The sequence below is a fragment of the Rhipicephalus microplus genome, chromosome X (assembly GCF_043290135.1).
Source record: "Rhipicephalus microplus isolate Deutch F79 chromosome X, USDA_Rmic, whole genome shotgun sequence".
Lineage (NCBI taxonomy): Eukaryota > Metazoa > Arthropoda > Arachnida > Ixodida > Ixodidae > Rhipicephalus > Rhipicephalus microplus.
Window position 1 is genome coordinate 462950813 of NC_134710.1, and position 18271 is coordinate 462969083.

The 18271-nt window shown below is 45.3% G+C and overlaps 1 protein-coding gene across 4 annotated transcripts in view; it reads right to left on the minus strand.

Moving 5' to 3' along the window:
• Positions 1 to 10644, minus strand: part of LOC142776666 (solute carrier family 22 member 7-like) — a 128299-nt gene extending 117655 nt beyond the window's left edge. Inside the window, exon 1 of one of the 4 annotated variants that reach the window (XM_075880699.1) lies at positions 10443 to 10644. In XM_075880699.1, coding sequence (XP_075736814.1) covers positions 10443 to 10502 — 60 coding nt within the window. In that variant the 5' untranslated portion in view covers positions 10503 to 10644. The remainder of the gene's footprint in view (positions 1 to 10442) is intronic. The other 3 variants (XM_075880702.1, XM_075880701.1, XM_075880700.1) reach the window with 3 other exon arrangements.
• Positions 10645 to 18271: the final 7627 nt, after the last annotated feature.

Consider the following 18271-nt stretch of genomic DNA (forward strand, 5'->3'; position numbering starts at 1 on the left):
ACAAGCATTGCGTTGGGTTCTTTTCTCATTATTTTTTCAACCGAATGCCATGGCGTGTATTTGTACTGACCTGGCTCACTAAATAACGTGATTTTCACGGTATTTGCCTTTCTTTTCGCCTGTTGACATGCTTGTAGTGGGCTAGGTCGCAGTTATATATGAAAAAAAAAACAAGTTCTGGGAATAAATGTGATTCGTATCCTTTTGTTGAGCTTGGTAAACAAGAAAAAATTGGGAGTCAGCACATTGCCCTCAGCAGAATTTTCTCTCGCTGGGTGCAGCAATGTCTCGCTGTATGGTGGTGAAGGGGATCAAAGAACCCCTGATAGGGGCACCTCTTTTCATGTGTGTTGAATTTTACGTAGCGTTGTTCTACAACGATGCCTTTTTAAGCGAGAAACAGGGCCCTAGATGGGACGAAAGGATAGACGAGGCACACAGACACAGCGCCGAGTCCATTTTGGACAAAAAGAGACGGAAAAGGTCGTCGTGTTTTAGAAAAAAAAACAGAAATAGCCTTTGCAGTACAAAACACTTCGGCTTTGTCACTACCGGGGCTATTAATACGCACCTGTGTGTAGTCGACACTCAGCAACTTCATAAAAGTCCCACATAACTACAGATAGTGACGCCGGTTGCGGCAAGCGCACCAGCATCGCGTACAGGTGCTTTGCGACGAGTAGCGTAGCATTTCCTACTGCACGGCAAACTGTCGACTACGGAATGCGGAAGAGATTCCCAGTGACTGTTGGGAATGTGCCAGCGCCGTAAAACCTGAGAGCCATCAGTAGCTGTAACACTGGAGGCACAGGGTGTCTTCGGTTGTCCCCACTTTCACGGAGTGGCAACATACCCAGCAGCTGCCACACGGCGTTCTTCGTGAATCTGTATTGAGCGTAGAATTCTTCCTCGTCGTACAACTCCATCGAATTTCCTCAGTCACATAAAGCGGCTCCAAGAATCTTTGGCAGGCAGTGCGCCTCAGAAAATGCTACGCTCATGGCGAGGTAAGCAAACTCAAAAGCGGCCACCCTCCGCGCGACGTCCATTCGAGAGGTGGCCATGTTGGGAGCCGCGTGAAGTCGCTTTCGAATAACGCGTGAAGTCGCTTTCGAACTAGCCCCGCAGCAGACTTGAAACTTGTCCTGACTGCAACCGAGCCAAGTCGCCTTCAAGTCGTCCGCAAGTTCGAGAACGATTTATGGTGACCGGCAAGATTGTCTTGAGTCAAGGACGAGTCAAGTACAAATCAAGTACCATCTCTGCATTCGGGGGTTAGACTACCAGAGTGCATGTCTATTTTCAGCGCTGATTTGTACTCCTTACGAGAAGCAGTAAAAAAATCTGCAGTGAGAAATACACAAGCAATCATATACACTGACTCAATAAATTAAATAAAAGCGCTACTTTTAAAATCTGAGAGTGGACTTTTACTAGGTGATATCCTACATATGTAGAGAGGAAGAAGATTATGTGCCAGAGTGGGTCGTGCCTTGAGCGAGAGGAGCCGAGTGCGAGCTGTTTCCCCGAGCGCTGTCATTCCTGTGTCGGTTGTTGCCGCCCGCTTTCCCTATAAATTGACCTGCTGTGCAGGTAGGTACTACTTACGCCAATAAACCCCGTTTCGGAGTGGTGGAGGTGCTGGGTAACTCAACCTGGAACTCCGCAACAGGAAATTACCTGCCATTCCTAAGATGGCGGAAGAAAGCACTCAGCAAAGTACGACCCAGCCTCCGATGGTCATCGTGCCCACCGCGTTATGCGTGCACGATCTACCGTTTTTCGACGCTACCGATGAGCCAGACCTAGAAGATCGGCTGTCGACATTTGAAAAGGTAGGCGTAAGCAACAAGTGGGACGAACCTTCGAAGCTGCAATATGTACCCTTCTACCTAAAAGAGGTAGCGAGTCTCTGGTTTAACAACCACCAATCAGAATTCGCCACTTGGGGGGGCTTTTAAGATATACGCATTACCGATGTGTCCGGTCGCCCCGTGGTACGCAAGCTTCGTGTTGAACAGCGCTTACAGGGAAGCACCCAACTTCAGAGAGGAGGCTTCACAAGCAACAGCAAGGATGTGCTCGACTTGTGCAAGCGCCTCGACCCTTCAATGATAGAAGCAGACAAGATCAAAAACATCTTGAAGGGAATGGACGAGTACGCTTTCCAGATGCTGCTGGCCAAGGGCCCACGTACCGTGTCCGAATTCACCCCTCTTTGCCACAGCTTCGAGGAGTTGCGCAAACGACGGGTCATGACACGGCTGCCGGCGGCTACTGACGAATCTCTCGCAGCATTGATCCTCGGTGAAGACCACAACACAATATTGTCTGAAATCAAAAGATATGCGCGCGAGGAGGTGGCCCGACAACTTTCATGCCTGTCGTATCTACCGGCCACGGAACCCTCTTCTGAGCGCGTCGCGCCCGCCATCAGGCAGGTAATCCAGGCTCAGGTCTCTGAGGCACTGCTGTCCATCATTCAGAACACACCTGTTACCGCGTCATTGACTTACGCTGCTGTTGCTGCTACTCCGCCACGACCTCCGCTTGGGCCGACTCCCCAGCCTGTGCGAATACCAACGACGCCATTAGGAGCAACACAGCAGCGCTATAACGGAAACCCTTGGCGCACGGCTGACAATCGCCTGATCTGTTAGGCATGCGGATATCCAGGTCAAGTGGTGCGCTTCTGGCACCGACGCTTCGCAACGGGTGCGGCTGCATTTACTAAATTATCTGACTGCTCTTTGCCAGCCCCATACAACGCGCAACGAGAACTGCCCCGTCAATGCGACCGACAATCAGTGGAACGCGACCCGTCACCAAGCGAACTAGACTACCACCCTGCTGCTAACTACCGATCATTCGGTCCCCGTCGCTCATCCTCGCCACGCCGCTACCGTTCTCCGTCCCCTCTGCGTCGCCGACTGAACCCCATAGAGACGGAAAACTGACTGCAGCAGCTCCGGAAGCACGAGCTGCGAAATCGCCACAATGTATAGGTCCTCGCGCCTTCCCCACAAACGTTTTGGAAGTGTTTGTTGAAGGTCTACGAACTCTTGCGATTGTCGACATCGGTGCTGCCGTATCTGTGACGAGTCAGAAACTCTCCCGTTTGATACGAAGAGTAACACCACCGCCTTCCGACGTTTAGCTGAATATAGTGAGCGCGCGAACAATTCGACCAGTCGGAGCATGTACGGCGAGAGTAATCATTCAGGACGTCCTGTACCACATCGATCGCAGGTGGAATTTTTCGTGTTTTCTGATGTGACATCTACCGACAATGAGCGCACTTACCATGGCGCACTTCCGACATTGTTGTTACTCCTCTTAGTGCCATTGCTGTCCCCGTCAATTGCACTGAATTATCAGGCTCTACCTTTGTGTTCTCCCCATGTGACGTTTTCAGGAGCCGGCACGATACGCCTTTGCCATACGCCGTTCTGCCACTTCATCAAGATACTTCCTGAATCATCGTTTGCAAATCTAATGCATGCTCTCTCACTTTAAGAGCTCAGTAAACACTGGGCCATGTTTTTTCTGTTGATGGCAACAATATTGTGCCTATTGAGTCCCACAACCCTGCCCAAGAACTTCCACTCAACGCTGTGACTCCTGTTTTTATGCGGGATGACTACTCCTCCGATATCTTCGATCGTTCCATCGACAGCAAGCTTCCTTGGGATCAACGGGATCAGCTAATAACCCTTATGCACGAATTCCGAGATTAATTTCACCTTCCTCAAAAGGAACTTGCCCCCACCCCCTCCCCCAGCGATCTCCGCGGCAGCGCGGCTTTTTGCGCGAGTTGGAAAGGGCGCTTTTGGCACTCGCAGCAGCAGCAGTGCCTAGCGACCTCCGCGTGACACCACGCCTCCGACTAAACCCCCAAACGCTCGAAAAAAGGCAAAACCGAGAGGGCTTGAACTGCGCTACCTTCGACTTGCGGGACGGCTTTTTTTTCGTTTCTCTTTGTCTCTCTCATGCTTCCTCTGCATAGGCGTCGGCTCAGAGTGTAGGAATGAAGGAGCCGACGTCCTCGTCCGTTCGCCTTTTCTTTCAATTTTTGTCTGCTTTGCGAGTTTGATCAGCCAACCGCAGCTCCCGCCTTTTGCTGTTGCCCTCGTAGGTGGCCATCACCTCGGGAGTGCTTTGTTGCTTCCCCTGTCGCGTCGCCTACGTACCACCGCATTTGCATCAATTCACTTTTGCCTGCGTGCCTGTCATGTGCGCGCTTCTGCCCACCGGAATGTACAAAAGGCCCTCTATAGCTGGTTTTTAGAACTGTGCGTGAAGAACATTTTAGTGGATGGCCCAATGCTGATCGCCAAAGGCGAATCATTTGCCGCTGCTCTCGGTGAAACAACTTCGCCAAAAACACCGGGTCGCTTCACGAATTTAAGCAGTGCTACAACATTGTTGGCAAAACTATTCCCGGTGGAAGTGAAGCTGCCAGCAGCCAGGGCAGCCAGCAGTGGATGACAAAGGAGTGGCCGGAAATCTTTGCGAAGTTTTCTCCCGTGGAGAGATCTTCAATGCCTGGTGGGACGTGAAGACGAACTCAGTGGTCTACTGCTTCCGCAAGGCAATCTTCGAGACGGCGGAACTTGCGGAAATCAATGAAGACGACAAAAACGAGTGCATAGATGACGCGTTTCGCGAGTTAAGATGAAAACTCGCATCTTCAAAATTTCAAAAACGAAGAAGCCGGCCAAATTTAGCGATTTTTTTCACACAAATAATTGATTCTGTTGTGGCTTGTGTGCGTAATTCATTGTCATTCCTGAATGCTTCTATCGTTGGTGAGGATTCACTACAGGTAAGCTCTCGGGGCCTCGATTTTTCATATCAAAGTTTTTATGTATCGAACTAACTTGCGATCTCCTTCGAGTTCGATATATCCATGTTCGACTGTAATCATAGTTAACTAGTATTTAATGACAACCAATTGGGGTCAACTTGCTTGCGTTGGTTATGGTAGTACACCTGGACAAAAGACATGCAGGAAATAGAGTGAAAAATAGCTTTGCTGTATGAGGCAGTGCACATAAATTTCGAGATGAAAAACATATCCACCAAAGCAAAATTGCTTGCTGAAGACGATAGCCCAAGGCAGTGATATTGAATGCTGAGGCATGTCAGCAGCCGAGGACCTTGAGTGACAGTAGCAGTGTGGCCAATATAGCTACCCATTCTTATTTTAGCATGTAATCGCTGAAATATTTCAAAACTTTGCTCACAAAAAAGAATTCATATTTTCTGAATTATGTGTGTCTTGAATTTCCATAGCATCTTTGCTTAAGTACTATCTTTCAAAATGTATCCCGTTTACCTTCTTTTTGAAAAGAACACTCACATTGCATCGTGCCTGTTCGGGTGTTTTACAAACATGGAAACCCATGAGAATGACAAGGCTATACCACTACATTATTTAAAGCAAAAGCCATTGTTGATGAGCGCAATCTTCTTGCGTCTGCATATCTGTGCACTTAACTTATTGGTGTATTCAAACGGTGTTAATTTTTGTTATATGCACTGCAAAAACTTACACCCATAAGGGTGTATTTTGTCACATAGGCAACACCTTTTTAGGGTGTTTAGAAACACCTAAACAATATGGTGTTTAGAAACACCCTGAAAAATTAGGATGTAAAGAAACGTCACACCCTACATTTATAGGTTTTTAGGTGTTTTTGAACACACCTAAACTATGGGTGTTCGATGAAGCTACGCCCGTGCGAGTTGGATGTAACACTATAAGCCCCATTGAAAGGATGGCAGTTACATGGATAAGCATACTTGATCAAATGAAGCGCAATTATTGGGACAACAAAAGGAGAGACACAGGAGGTGACGCTTCGTCTTGTGCATTGATGAGAGCCGTTTATAGCACTTCATTCCATAAAGTATGCATCACCAACTGGCCCAAGCCTAAACTGTTCTCAGGGAAAAGCATATATGAACCTTCTCTGCGGCTGCCAGGGAAAAAAGAAGACACTGATGTTGCCCACTGCACGTATTACAACTGCATGCATGCAGCTGATAAAATAAAATGCCGTGGTCATGAAAGAGCTGCATAACACCTGTGTATATACATGTAGGTAGACTGGGCCAAAAATGACAAAGTAGCACGCGTCAGACACATGCGCACACATACACATGCGCGCACGCACCACACCACACTAGTGCAAGCAGTAAGCCGTAGCGTAATGTTAAGCAGAACATAACACTGAAGCAAAAAAAAATTAAGCACATATGTTCACATCTGCCTTAGTTTTAGAAAAACTGCAAAAAGTCATTAAGCACAACTCTGACGGCCTTCTGGAAAATTTTGAAATATCTCACGTGACCACGTTTTTTCCTCTCCACACTAGAAATTCATTGTTTTCAATACAATAAATCGCCATAACTTTCAAAAACATTTGCACTAGTCGGGCAAATGGCTGAGTGGTATGGCGTTAAATGACACCTATACAAAAAAAAACACGTTGAAAGAGTAAGCGAGTTTCTGGAGTCACATTTACAGCCCAATATAAGCCTCTGTATAACTTTCGACATTAAATATGATAAGAGTCGACAAGGTAGTGCAATTGGGGTTGTAAAAATGTGATGTCAGCGTTGGTATATTTCTAATTACAAAAGCACAGCTTGTAACTGCTGCTTGGACAGTCATCTTCAGCGGCTGAGATGACTGTGCCAGGCTGTTCTTTCTGTACAAAAAATTCAATCCCAGAAACCTGAAATAAATACACAAGTAACAAAGATCGAAGTTTCACAAAGAGTGCAACATACAGTATGCACCCTGCACAACTAACTGCTTTCTTATGTGTAAGTATAAATTGAGTGCTTAGCAAGCGTATTCAGCGGCATTGGGCTCCACTGCAATGAGAAATGCAAAAAAAGGTATACTGAGCAATAAAGGCATAAAAAGTGCGCTGTGGCAGAATTGCTATACCTTTCGTGACGTAGATATGAACCTTACTTTGCCCTTATAGCTTGCTCAAGCAGGCAAATAAAAAGGTGCAGCTCCAAGTTGATAATGTTCCATTAGCTGCATGCGTCGACCAATCTAAGTGAATGTCAAGCTCCATGTTTAAGTATGCATCAACACAGCTACATGTGTATTTCTACAGGTCTACCATGGTAGTCATTCGATTAGTTTATTAAAAGGAATGCAGTACAACGCGCATAAGCATATACTTATTTTATCTATATTGCACAAAAGCACACCGCCAATGAGCATACGTGGCGGTATGTACATTGAGAAAGTTTTCGGTGCAGGTAACTTGTAAAATTAGGTAGTGGGTAGTTACCTTTTGAAACGAAAATGATACTAGTGTTCTTGAACTGGTTCACATTGACACGAGTATATAATGGAAGAATTGGCTATTGGGTCTTTCCACATTAGAGGTCTCAGCGATTTGGCGACCATCTCAAATCTATTAAAAAGGTGCTGATTTATTGAAAAAAGAAGTCAACTGCTAGAATAATTCGCAGACAAACAATTTTTTGCTCATGTGGCTGCCTCCTGAACTTCCCGGAATCTCATCTGGGTGTTTGTGGAATAAATTATTTTTTAAGTACCTCTTCTTTTTCCTTGCCAAGTTTGATCTACACGTAAAGGCTTGCGTAAAGTGTTTGAAGCTCAGTAATAATAATATTACCATTATTTCCTTAAATACGCCTAAAATAATTTAGCCAAAATGTGTTATATCTGCATTTTCCTATATAAATACTGCACTTTGAATGAACGTCTGAGGAGTGAATACTTATTCATCATAAGGTATATTTTGAGCAAAAAAATATTTTAAACCTCTCAGGCAGTCAAACTTTACGAGTAAAATTCACGAATTCCACAAAATTGTTGTTTTGTCAATAATGAGACGCGACTTGCACACCATGTGGTGGTTTAATTAAAATAATCTTTGTACCTAAATCGAAGGCAAATAAACTGTTCTTTTCATGTGCCAAGTTTTGTCATAGCAATTTATGTTTTGAGAAAAGATCACAGAATATTCACGGAGTTATTGATGATGAGTGGGGCGAAGCGTCCGTCCGTCCGGACGCACAAACAGATGGACAGAAAGCCTGACGCAAGTATGGACGGACAGAAAAACGAACGGACACACGGACAGACCAACAGGTGGATGCCAGGACGGACAGACGAAAGCACAAATGTACGGACGAACGATTCGCCCCACTAATATTCATTTTGTCCGTGTATAAGCTGAGAAAACCACTAACGGCATTTATTGTGCAACTGATAGAGTGGCTACATACTATTAGTACGACTACAGAGAATGGAACGACCTACGACCTCAAGATCTTTGCCTCTAAATAATAGTTGAAGCTTCTCATTCGCCATTTGTTAAGACGGCAGCCGACGCCTCGAAGTTCCCCATTGCCAATGATGGGAAAATTCAATACTTATTCAATTCTTCAAAACAGAAATATTATTGATGACACTTGCCACATACAAAGAACTGTTTTTTGCTTTCAATTAAGGGAAAATGTGATTTTAATTTGCAACAACACATTGTGCAAATCGCGTCTCAATATGAACAAAAATGACAATTCTGCGAAATGAGTGATCTTTCCTCGTAGAGGTTAAAAGCTTGACATGTCTAAAATATTTTTTTCATCAAAATATCTTTTCTGTAAAGTAAGTAGTCAGAGCTCATATATCCATACAAAGTGCAGTATCGCATTGAGAAAACGCAAGCATAACACGAGTGTTGAAGATTGGGCGAGTTGGTTCCTCGTAATTGAACTGGTATAGTGCATTACGGGGAAGAAGAAGGAAAAGGCCGAGCAGACCTCGGCCGTTTCTTCTTCCCCGTAATGCGCTATACCAGTTCAAGCATAACACATTCTGACTAAATTATTGGAGACGTATGCGGCCGAAAATTCATATTATTATTACTGAGTAAAAAACACCTAGCATTGACCCCTTTGCTTAACAAGTACCAAATTCGGTATAGACTGGAAGAGCGGTACTTCTAAAATATTTTTTTCACAAACAACACTCACACAACATTCTGGGAAGTTTAGGGCAATTATGTGACCGAATAATTTTTCTCTCTGAAATGTTTTAGCAGTTCTCTGTTTTCAGTGCATTAAACCAGCAATATTTTTTTCAAACACATTTGCAATAGCAGCCAAATTGGCTTGAAAATTTCGAATAAATTGACCCTGTTACTTTCACTCCATGACTATTGCATACTGCTCAATTAGGGCCATTTGTTTTAATGATGCTGGTAGACTGAGAAAGCATAACTCCTTCGCCCTGCAGCGTAGGCTGTTCAGTGGCTGTGCGTGTTGTGTTCCCAGATAAATATGCTACCCAGTCTTTACATTTTGGCTGCAACGCATGCTTAGGTACCGTGCAAAATGTATAACATTAGAGTGGTTCTTGCGCAACAAAAAAACTAATAATATGCTTCACATAGCAAAACTACTTTTACATCTGAAGTACTTAGCTAAGTTAAACGCCAAAGCTACGCGAGGGCATTATAACTGAATAACAAGAATATATGAAAGTTACGCTAGACGGAAACAAGAGAAATAAAATAAATTATGTTCGAACGTTTGCAGTTATGCTCAAACAAGAGAGAGAGAGAGAGAGAGAGAAGGAATGTAGGAAAGGTAGGGAGGTTAACTAGACTATGCGTCCAGTTTGATACCCTACACATTGGGAAAGGGAGAGATAAACAAGCGTTTACACTATTCAAGTAGGCAATTCGGCCACACATACACAAACGAAAGGTCCGTTCAAGCACAAGTCCAGAGTCGGTGCTCGATCCGCTACACAGGCTCGGCTGCCGGCAGTGTCACGCTACGTTGCGGGTGAACGAAAAATACCGGTGAAGACGAATTTAACAAAATTGAATGTATTTGCAAGTAGGCAAACTTCACGATGCGCACCTAACGCGAAGCAAAATGCTGTGTTGTCACCCGATGCATCAACTTGAGCTATCACGGTAGTATTAGCGCACAAAACACAACAGGAGAGGAAAGAACGACATGGACATCCCGCCCTTGTTTTCGTTCTCGGGCTTTTTGTGCAATAAAAACAGAGAGAGAGAGCAAATGAAGTACCAACATGTCCAAGCATATGCGCCTTAGATACGGTTGATGCTTGGAGCTAACAGGTGCCGTCCCGACACATGTATTAATCATTAAACTAAAATTGATGTTCATCATGAGCGGGCCCCGTTAAACACGGCTGTCAACAATCCAAACAAGCAAACAAAAAACTTGCCCACAATTACACTTCTCCATCATCCCCGTGAAACAGTACGGACAAATATTCTCGCTAAGTAAACAAATGCTGATTTGTCATCAACTAATGGAAAGCAAAATGGTTTGAAGGCGTTATTCTCGTGATCACGCAGTCAACAAAGCACTGAACGAAACAACATGAGAACGGGACTCACTATTTCACTTCGAGTGCTCCACAATATAAATCCGCAGGTCCAGCCTCCAGGATGGTGCATCTTTGCAATAATCAGCACTGACAGAACACACAGGTCAAGCACAGAGCGCAGGCACACTTCAAACTAAACACCGACTAATAAACTCTACCGATCAAGCAACCACGCGCACCACACGCACACACACGGCAGGGTTTTTCGCCAGCGCACGCAGTGGCATGTAGGACGACGCCGGTCCTATTCCCGCGTTCTGCGCCCACTGCACGCGCCCAGCAATCCTGGGCAGCCAAGGTTGTATAGGGGCGAGACCTGATGGCACCGGTGGTGCTTTCAGACCGGTTAGATGTGGTTTAACGCTAGCTCCGGCCCTGTACTGATTGCGCCGGCGCTGCTTTTGTAGCGTTAGCTACACTGGCTTCGCTGAGTCAATTTCGCATGACACTGGTCTGCGCATGCGCAATGATACTCCGCCGCCAGTGTGCGCGCAATTCGATGCGCTGCGCAGACGATCAGTGGTGTCACGCACCGAAGCCGGCACCCTCTCACACTCGGCTGCGGCCGCCCGCGACTTGCCGCCGGCAGTGTGCGTTTTCCAGAGGAGTGCCGTCATAGCTTTGGTAGACATATGGACGCCGATGCGCGCTCCTTCCCTGTGCAGTCGCCATCTGACACTGCGCTGGAGCCGCTTGATAGCGCCTCTGACTGGCGTTTGCCACTGTAGTATAGCCATGGAGAAGGAGAGTGCAAATGCTGCTCAACGTTGCCGTAGAGCGGAGAAGCTTAACTTATCGGATCCCGAAGTAGTTTCCCGGCAAAATAAATATACATGTGCCACATAATACGTATACCGTGCGTGTATGGAACAGCTGTAAGCATGATATCTGGAAAGCTAAGAATAATCAGCTGAACCTTTGCTAACGCTACGTATATCCTGGCATAGCTGAGCTGAGCCACTGCCATTTTTTTTCCTTTTTTGCGGCAGTGATCTGTTGCAGTATACTCGTTCGTTAACAGTGCATCTAAATCGCAGTGAACATTGCGACGGTGCGGTGTGGCCAGCACGAGCTGCTAGTCAGAACGCGCATTTGTAACATTCAGAAGCAATATTTAGCGCACCTTCACCGACCCAATGTAGTGAATACTGGCAAAAAAGCTAAGCTGGCGGTTTCGCTTAGCTCTTTGGGTATTTAGGGACTGCGCACTCAGGGTCACGCAGGCGATATTTTATCAGAATTTTATTTCCGTAAAGACGTTGCTCCTTGCAACATTTCATGCATCGGCCGTTACACTATTTGATGAGAACATATTGCCACGTGCGTGCTGTGAGAAAGACGAAGACGACAGTGCATACAAGCATCTGCACGCTTTTTTGCCGGAAGCAATAACGAGAAAGAAGAGGAACACTCTGGCGCACAATAAATAAAAATACTGACTTACTGCTACTTTCACAACCTGTATATACCACTTTTGTTTTCACGTCACGACAATATAATTGTACTTAGCTTGCAGTCCTTGGAGCAGAAGCGCGGCTGAAAATATTTCATCAATGTTGATTTCTCACTACCTACAAAGTCAAGGCTTTGACCCAAGCACGTCTGCTGGGAAAGTGAAATAGAATAAAAGAAGTGGAGCCACAAAAAAAAACAGAAAGAGGGAGAGAACAGGAGAATGCGTTTTGGCTCCCCTGAGGAGAGCTTCATTCGCAATTCAGTCAACAAGGCTCCCGCCGTTGTGAGCAAGGCTGCATCAAGGTCATCCCAATGTCTTTATTCTGCCTTTTTCTTTGTGGTTGGTATCCTCTTCCTAATTTCCTTGACGCACTTTAGAGGACACATGAAGAGGAACATTAGCTACAGTAATTCAATAAAACGTGCCTGCTAAAAATACATGACGTGAATGTTCGTTTTTAAGAGACCTAAAGGCCCGTTGATGTGGTGCTTATGGCAGAACAAATGTGCAGGTGGTTTTTTTTTGCAAGCGGCGGACGTTTCACCTTCAGCTTTAAAAGCTTCGATCTTATGGGGATAGGGGGGTAGGGGGAGTGTTCGATGAAAGAGTACGCCAGTGAGCGCAACATCACCTTCTTCAGGCAAGTTAGTGCAATTTGTGAGTGTTGACTAATCACGCAAATGACACAGATGAAAGGAACAGATACACGAGGATTGGCCCTCACTCTACTGGGCAAGCCGCGCTCCTGTTTATTTTTCGTCTTGTAGTCGTTTGCGTACTTTATCGATGAAAACTGCGTTTTGGTCACATTATTTCCTGCTTTCATTCATTACTAGACCCGCAAGCAGCTAGTGGAAGGAGCCTTGTGTGGTATCAAGATGGTTAGTGTATACTAACAATATAAGCCGAACTGCCCGAAAATGTCGTGCATTTGTAGCCTTGTAGGCCCGTTTGCTCAGATTTGGGTGCACGTTAAACAACCCCAGGTGGTAAAAATTGCCGGAGCCCTCCCCTACGGCGTCTCTCATAATCATATCGTGGTTTTGGGACGTTCAACCCCACATATCAATCAATCATTTGTAGTCCTCTTCACAAAATCCTTATTATAAGGGTGTAAATGGTGTGTTTTAGGGTGTCTTAATTATTCAATAACTCCTCAAAGTTTAGAATTGGAGTGTAAAAAGGGTGTTCACATGGGTGATTTTAATGCGAATACCTGTTTTACAACCTTTAGAGTGTAAATTTTGGTGGTGTATAGCGTCATAACATTTTGGCAGTCCGATAGATAATTTCATATTTCAAGTTTTATTGGTTTTATTTTGTTCTACAGAGTATGCCACCAGGTTTCAATAAACTTATTACATAAACGAACATAGCTGCATGCTTTTCCTTGATTCAGGGTGCTCGAACTGTGAAGGCACAGCACACTCCTGCAGAAGACGTTTATGGAGACCGCCCCTGAGGTCGTCTGGCCTGAAGTGTGCGGGACAAAGTGTGTGATGGCTTGCCGGCTTAAACTATAGCTGTTGCATGGCATCAAGCAATTTCCGCAGGGGAGGTGCGGTCTCTAGAGGAAATCTGCATGAAGGGTTCAAAAAACACCGGAATGCAACTACAGTGAAAATATAAACTTATTTTGTAAACTACGAATATGCTGTCTGCTCGGTAGTTTTTTTTCTCTTTTAAACTTCAGCGGTTGACTTGAGAGGCTACTAGGAGTAATATTTGTCTTTATTTCCTGTGCAACACTTAGTTGTCAAGAAGCACATATATGTGAAGGTTATTTATTGCATAACTTCATTCTCGATAACATCAAAGCACGGGTGTAGCCAGAGGGGGGGGTTTAAGGTTACCACCCCCCCCCCCTCTGGCTACACCCGAAACTTTTCAGTTTTGCTTGCGTATGTACGCATGCACACACATCAACCTACGCACGAATTTCTCAAAGAGAAATTTCGGCTACGCCATTGCAGTACAGCATTCACTATTGTAGACGAAATGAAATAACTAGAACACCAGTGAAGTCACACACGAAGGGCTGGCGAAAGACGCTTCCGCTCCAACTTCGTGTCTGGCTGCTTGGTCCTGTTTTGTTTCTTATACCTCGGCCAGTCAGCGCAATTAAATGTTCCTTTACCGCTTACCTGTGGTGTGACAAGCTTTTCTGCCGGCTTCGTACACTTCTGAGCAGTAGAGGTAAGCAAAACGCCATGACACCGTGACGGTAGTTCATATACCGGCACTTAGCGCGGGTGCACCATAAAGCAGATGGCAGTTACACAAGTTTTCTTTTGCACAGGATGAGTTCTTTTGTAACCGCCGTAGAGTTTTGCTTTTGAAACTAGTTAATAAAAGACTAAAATAGTAGTAGTAAAAAGCCTCAATCTTAAACTTCAAAAACTATTCTCAATGTACTGCTGAATTTGGGAGGGAAACCAACCGTGGTGCTCTAGCGCTGTCCGCTACTTACTACTTACGTTTTGCCTCAATTTAAAGTTTCTGTCAACGTATATTTTATTACAGATATTATAATAAACTGAACAAATCTTTTATCTTCGCAATGTTTTTATTTCAAATTGCATTTGAAGCCGTATTCACGCTTTAGGCCAAGCCTCGCCCACCACCAGCCAACCAATGCCTCGTAGACACATATAACGTCATTCTCAGCACTCCAACTGCGCTGCTCAAGGTAATTCGCATAGACGGCGGCACCACACTTCCCTCTAGGCATTTGTGAGAAACTGTATGTGCTCGATGCCTGCGATAGAGTGTACCTGCGAGTTGCGCCGCAAGAGACACTCATCGGCGTCCCTGCCACTAGCGGTCTGTAACCATAGTGTAATAGCAGCTTCGGCTGATTGCAGCAGTAGCGTTTTCTGTGCACTCGTGCAATGCCGTACGTTCATCTGGGCATATAGTTTCGTAGTATACACTAGAGGGATCTTTGGCGCTAGTGTCTATGGGAGCTACAACGCACAACGCTTCAGGAATGATGGGTAGTAAACACATTTGTCTAATCATCGTACTTCTGGCCTGCTTTGGGCTCCGTGTGGGTTTGTGTGGCTTGGAGCTGTTTTTTCTTACATTTTCAAATCCTTTCTCTTACCTTTTCAAACGACTTACCTTTTCAAATTGTGTCATGAATTTCAAAAGGAATCTTTCTTTCAAAACAAAACTATAACATAGCAATAAACACAGCTGCAAGTACGTTTCACCGCTCGCAAGTATGAAGACTAGGCAAATGTGTGTCCTACCCTCCATTCCCATGGTCGATGTACGATCACAGCCATAGAGTTTCTCCCAATCACACCTAAAGAGAAATCTGGCGCTAGTGAGCTCCTGGATGCAAGGGAATGACGGGATACGTGAGCTTCAAACTTGGCTCGGATTTGTATACCTCAAAGACGCGTCTGGATTCACGTAAAATGATTGTTTTCTTACTAAAAGAGCACGTAATAAGCGACCTTATTTTGACACTGCGAAGAAACGTGTTTTATGTAACACTATAACTTTCTGCGTTCATGTACAATTTTAGGAAGCGTAAGTAGTAATAAACGGCTGCTGAACTTGGTAGGCAGACGACAAAACGAGCAATCTTACCGCCATGTTTATGTCGTCTGTTTCTTTCTTTCATCGTTTTTTGTGCGTATAGTGAAAAAGGATATGATCTATTGGCACGACTGGCTCGGCTCCGGCGTGAGCTTTCGAGCGGATGCCTCCTGGCAGCGCCACTGCTGCTTTTTATGCCAGCTTCGGCTGCGTTGTCGGCCCGTCGCGGACTCCCGCAGAGTGCCCCGCCGCGGAAGTCTAGTGGCTAAGGTACTCGGCTTCTGACCCGCAGGTTGCGGGTTTAAATCCCGGCTGCAGCGGCTGCATTTCCGGTGGAGGCGGAAATGTTGTAGGCCCGTGTACTCAGATTTGTGTGCACGTTAAAAACCCCAGGTGGTCGAAATTTTCGTAGCCCTCCACTACGGCGTCTCTAATAATCATATGGTGGTTTTGGGACGTTAAACCCCCCATATCAATCAATCAATCGACTCCTGCAGAGCAGCGGATGTGATTACTTTTAACACGTGCTTGCTTCCCGGTTCATGGAAACGTAAATTACGAGGTTAGTTATTGCGTGGATAACCTAGCAAAAGCGTTGGCACGGCATCAGTAGCTAGTTACGATTTTCCTCGGGAATACGCACTTCACTGGCGTTTATTCGCGTAGAATGTATCTTGGCTCAAAATGATGTTCGCCCACCGCTCAAGTTTTGGTCAGAGGCTTGTCAGCCCTCTGGAGGTTGCGCTCCCACTTTCTGTGAAGACCGTCATCACTCGCAGCTACAAACAGCGACGCCTTCGGAGCGCCCCGGTTACCGATTGGGCAGCCCGGAGCAAAGCAATGAGAATTTTTTCTCCGCTTCGACACGTTGTGAGCTACTTGTTTGTTGGTGCGGGATATCTCGCAAAGTACAGACTCCACCCAATACTGGCGAGACAATGCAGCAGACTGCAACGGAACATGTACAGAGGAGTAGCTTGTAGGAACTGGAAATGCAATGATCCGGCCTGCAAGAGACGCTCATCGGCTCCGCTCTCTTATGCGGCCCGTGGCCCCCAAGGGCGCGATACACGTCTCGCAAGAACACTTTTTAAGAAGCACGCACCCGGGTTAGAGGAATAAAAAGCGCGTTTTATGTGCTCTTGTATTTTTTGGCCATCTATGGGCCTCTTGTCTATATCGCTCGGGCTAAAAGTATGAGGAACATCTGCGAATGACAAAAAAGCGACAGCAGCATGCTTCCCGTTTATGGCATTGGCCTTAACGCGTACTCAACACGGTAGTAGATGTAACACAATACAAGACCCGAAAGAAAAGCAGCATTGTTACTTTTTCATGTTTTGTTGGGCTGACACTATCATATAGGATAGCCCTTATCTATGCCTTCCTTGCGCTTTAGTCAGTCGGATTTACGAATACATACACTCGCGGGCCAGATTAACGGTTTCTACAGAAATGCGGACACAACACTTCTTTGGCACCACAGCTGTTCGCAATCTGGTCATTCACCAACGAACACGAGCACAACCACAAGCAGCACACATCACAACTCTGAAGAGCTCGACAGCACACAGAGATCGATGCAACAAGCGTAGTTTTTCGTCAAAACGCAGTAATGCTGCAGTGACTGCAACTTCTATGCGAACGTGCCGCCGAATGCCGGCGTCGGTTGCGTTGTGTGCCAGCTCAGCGCTCAACGCAACTAGCGTCGTCAGCCCGTTGAAATATAAGGTACACTCTTAGAAAAAAGTTAGCAATCGGTTAGTAAACACATGTGTTTACTAGTTTCTGCAGTATTTTGCTACCTTAACGGCATACTTCTACTACGTTCGCGGCATATATAGCCGATTATAGCCGGAGCTGTTTATCGTCCACCTAGCTCGTCTGTAGCAGCATTCATTTCTACTATGGAAACTGTCTTAGACCCTTTGATAGCCTACAACCGCCCACTGGTTATATGTGGTGATTTTAACGTCGATCTACTTAAAGATGAATACCCTGACTATGTATTGATGCTCCAGTCATATAATCTAATGAACGTTATCAATGCCCCTACACGAATAAGTGATAACTGTTCCTCACTTATTGATCATATTATTTGTGGAACTGATATGAGTGTTTTCGCCGGAGTGTATGACGTTACTATTGCTGATCACTGCCCCACTTTTCTGTTTGTGCCTAATGCTAATTTAGGACCTCCATGCCATAACTCAAAACGAGTTAAGCGGACAAACTACGCTGTAGTGCGCAAATTACTTGAGCGTACGGATTTTGAAGCCTTGTACCACAGTAATGTTCACACTGAATGGGAAAACTTTATTTGCCAAATAATGGAGGCAATTAGCCAATCAACCCAAGAATACACAGGCCAAAAACACAAGGAAGCAATATGTCCTTGGGTGACGCGGGACATACTGAATGTTATAAAGAAAAAAGATACATACTTCACTAGATGGAAACAAAACAAAACAAATGAATACTATGAAAAGCAGTTTAAACACTTCAGAAACAAATCAGTTGGGATGTTAAGGAAAGCCAAGAAGCAGTATTACAGTGCTAAAACAGTCCAACAGAGCGGTGACATCAAGCAGGTATGGAAGCTAGTGCGTGAAGTTACGGGAATAGGCGAAAAAAAGCGCATTGCTCCGGATAATCCTACAACAAATACCGCTGATAACTTCAATAACTTTTTTACCAATGTTGGTAACAACTTTCCTGCTCAATCTCAAGCAGATCCTCTACATTCTTGCCAAAACAAAATATTTGAGGAACACTTTCAGCTTGCAAGCGTAACCACTGAGGAAATTAGGTCAGAAATCCTAAAACTCCCATGC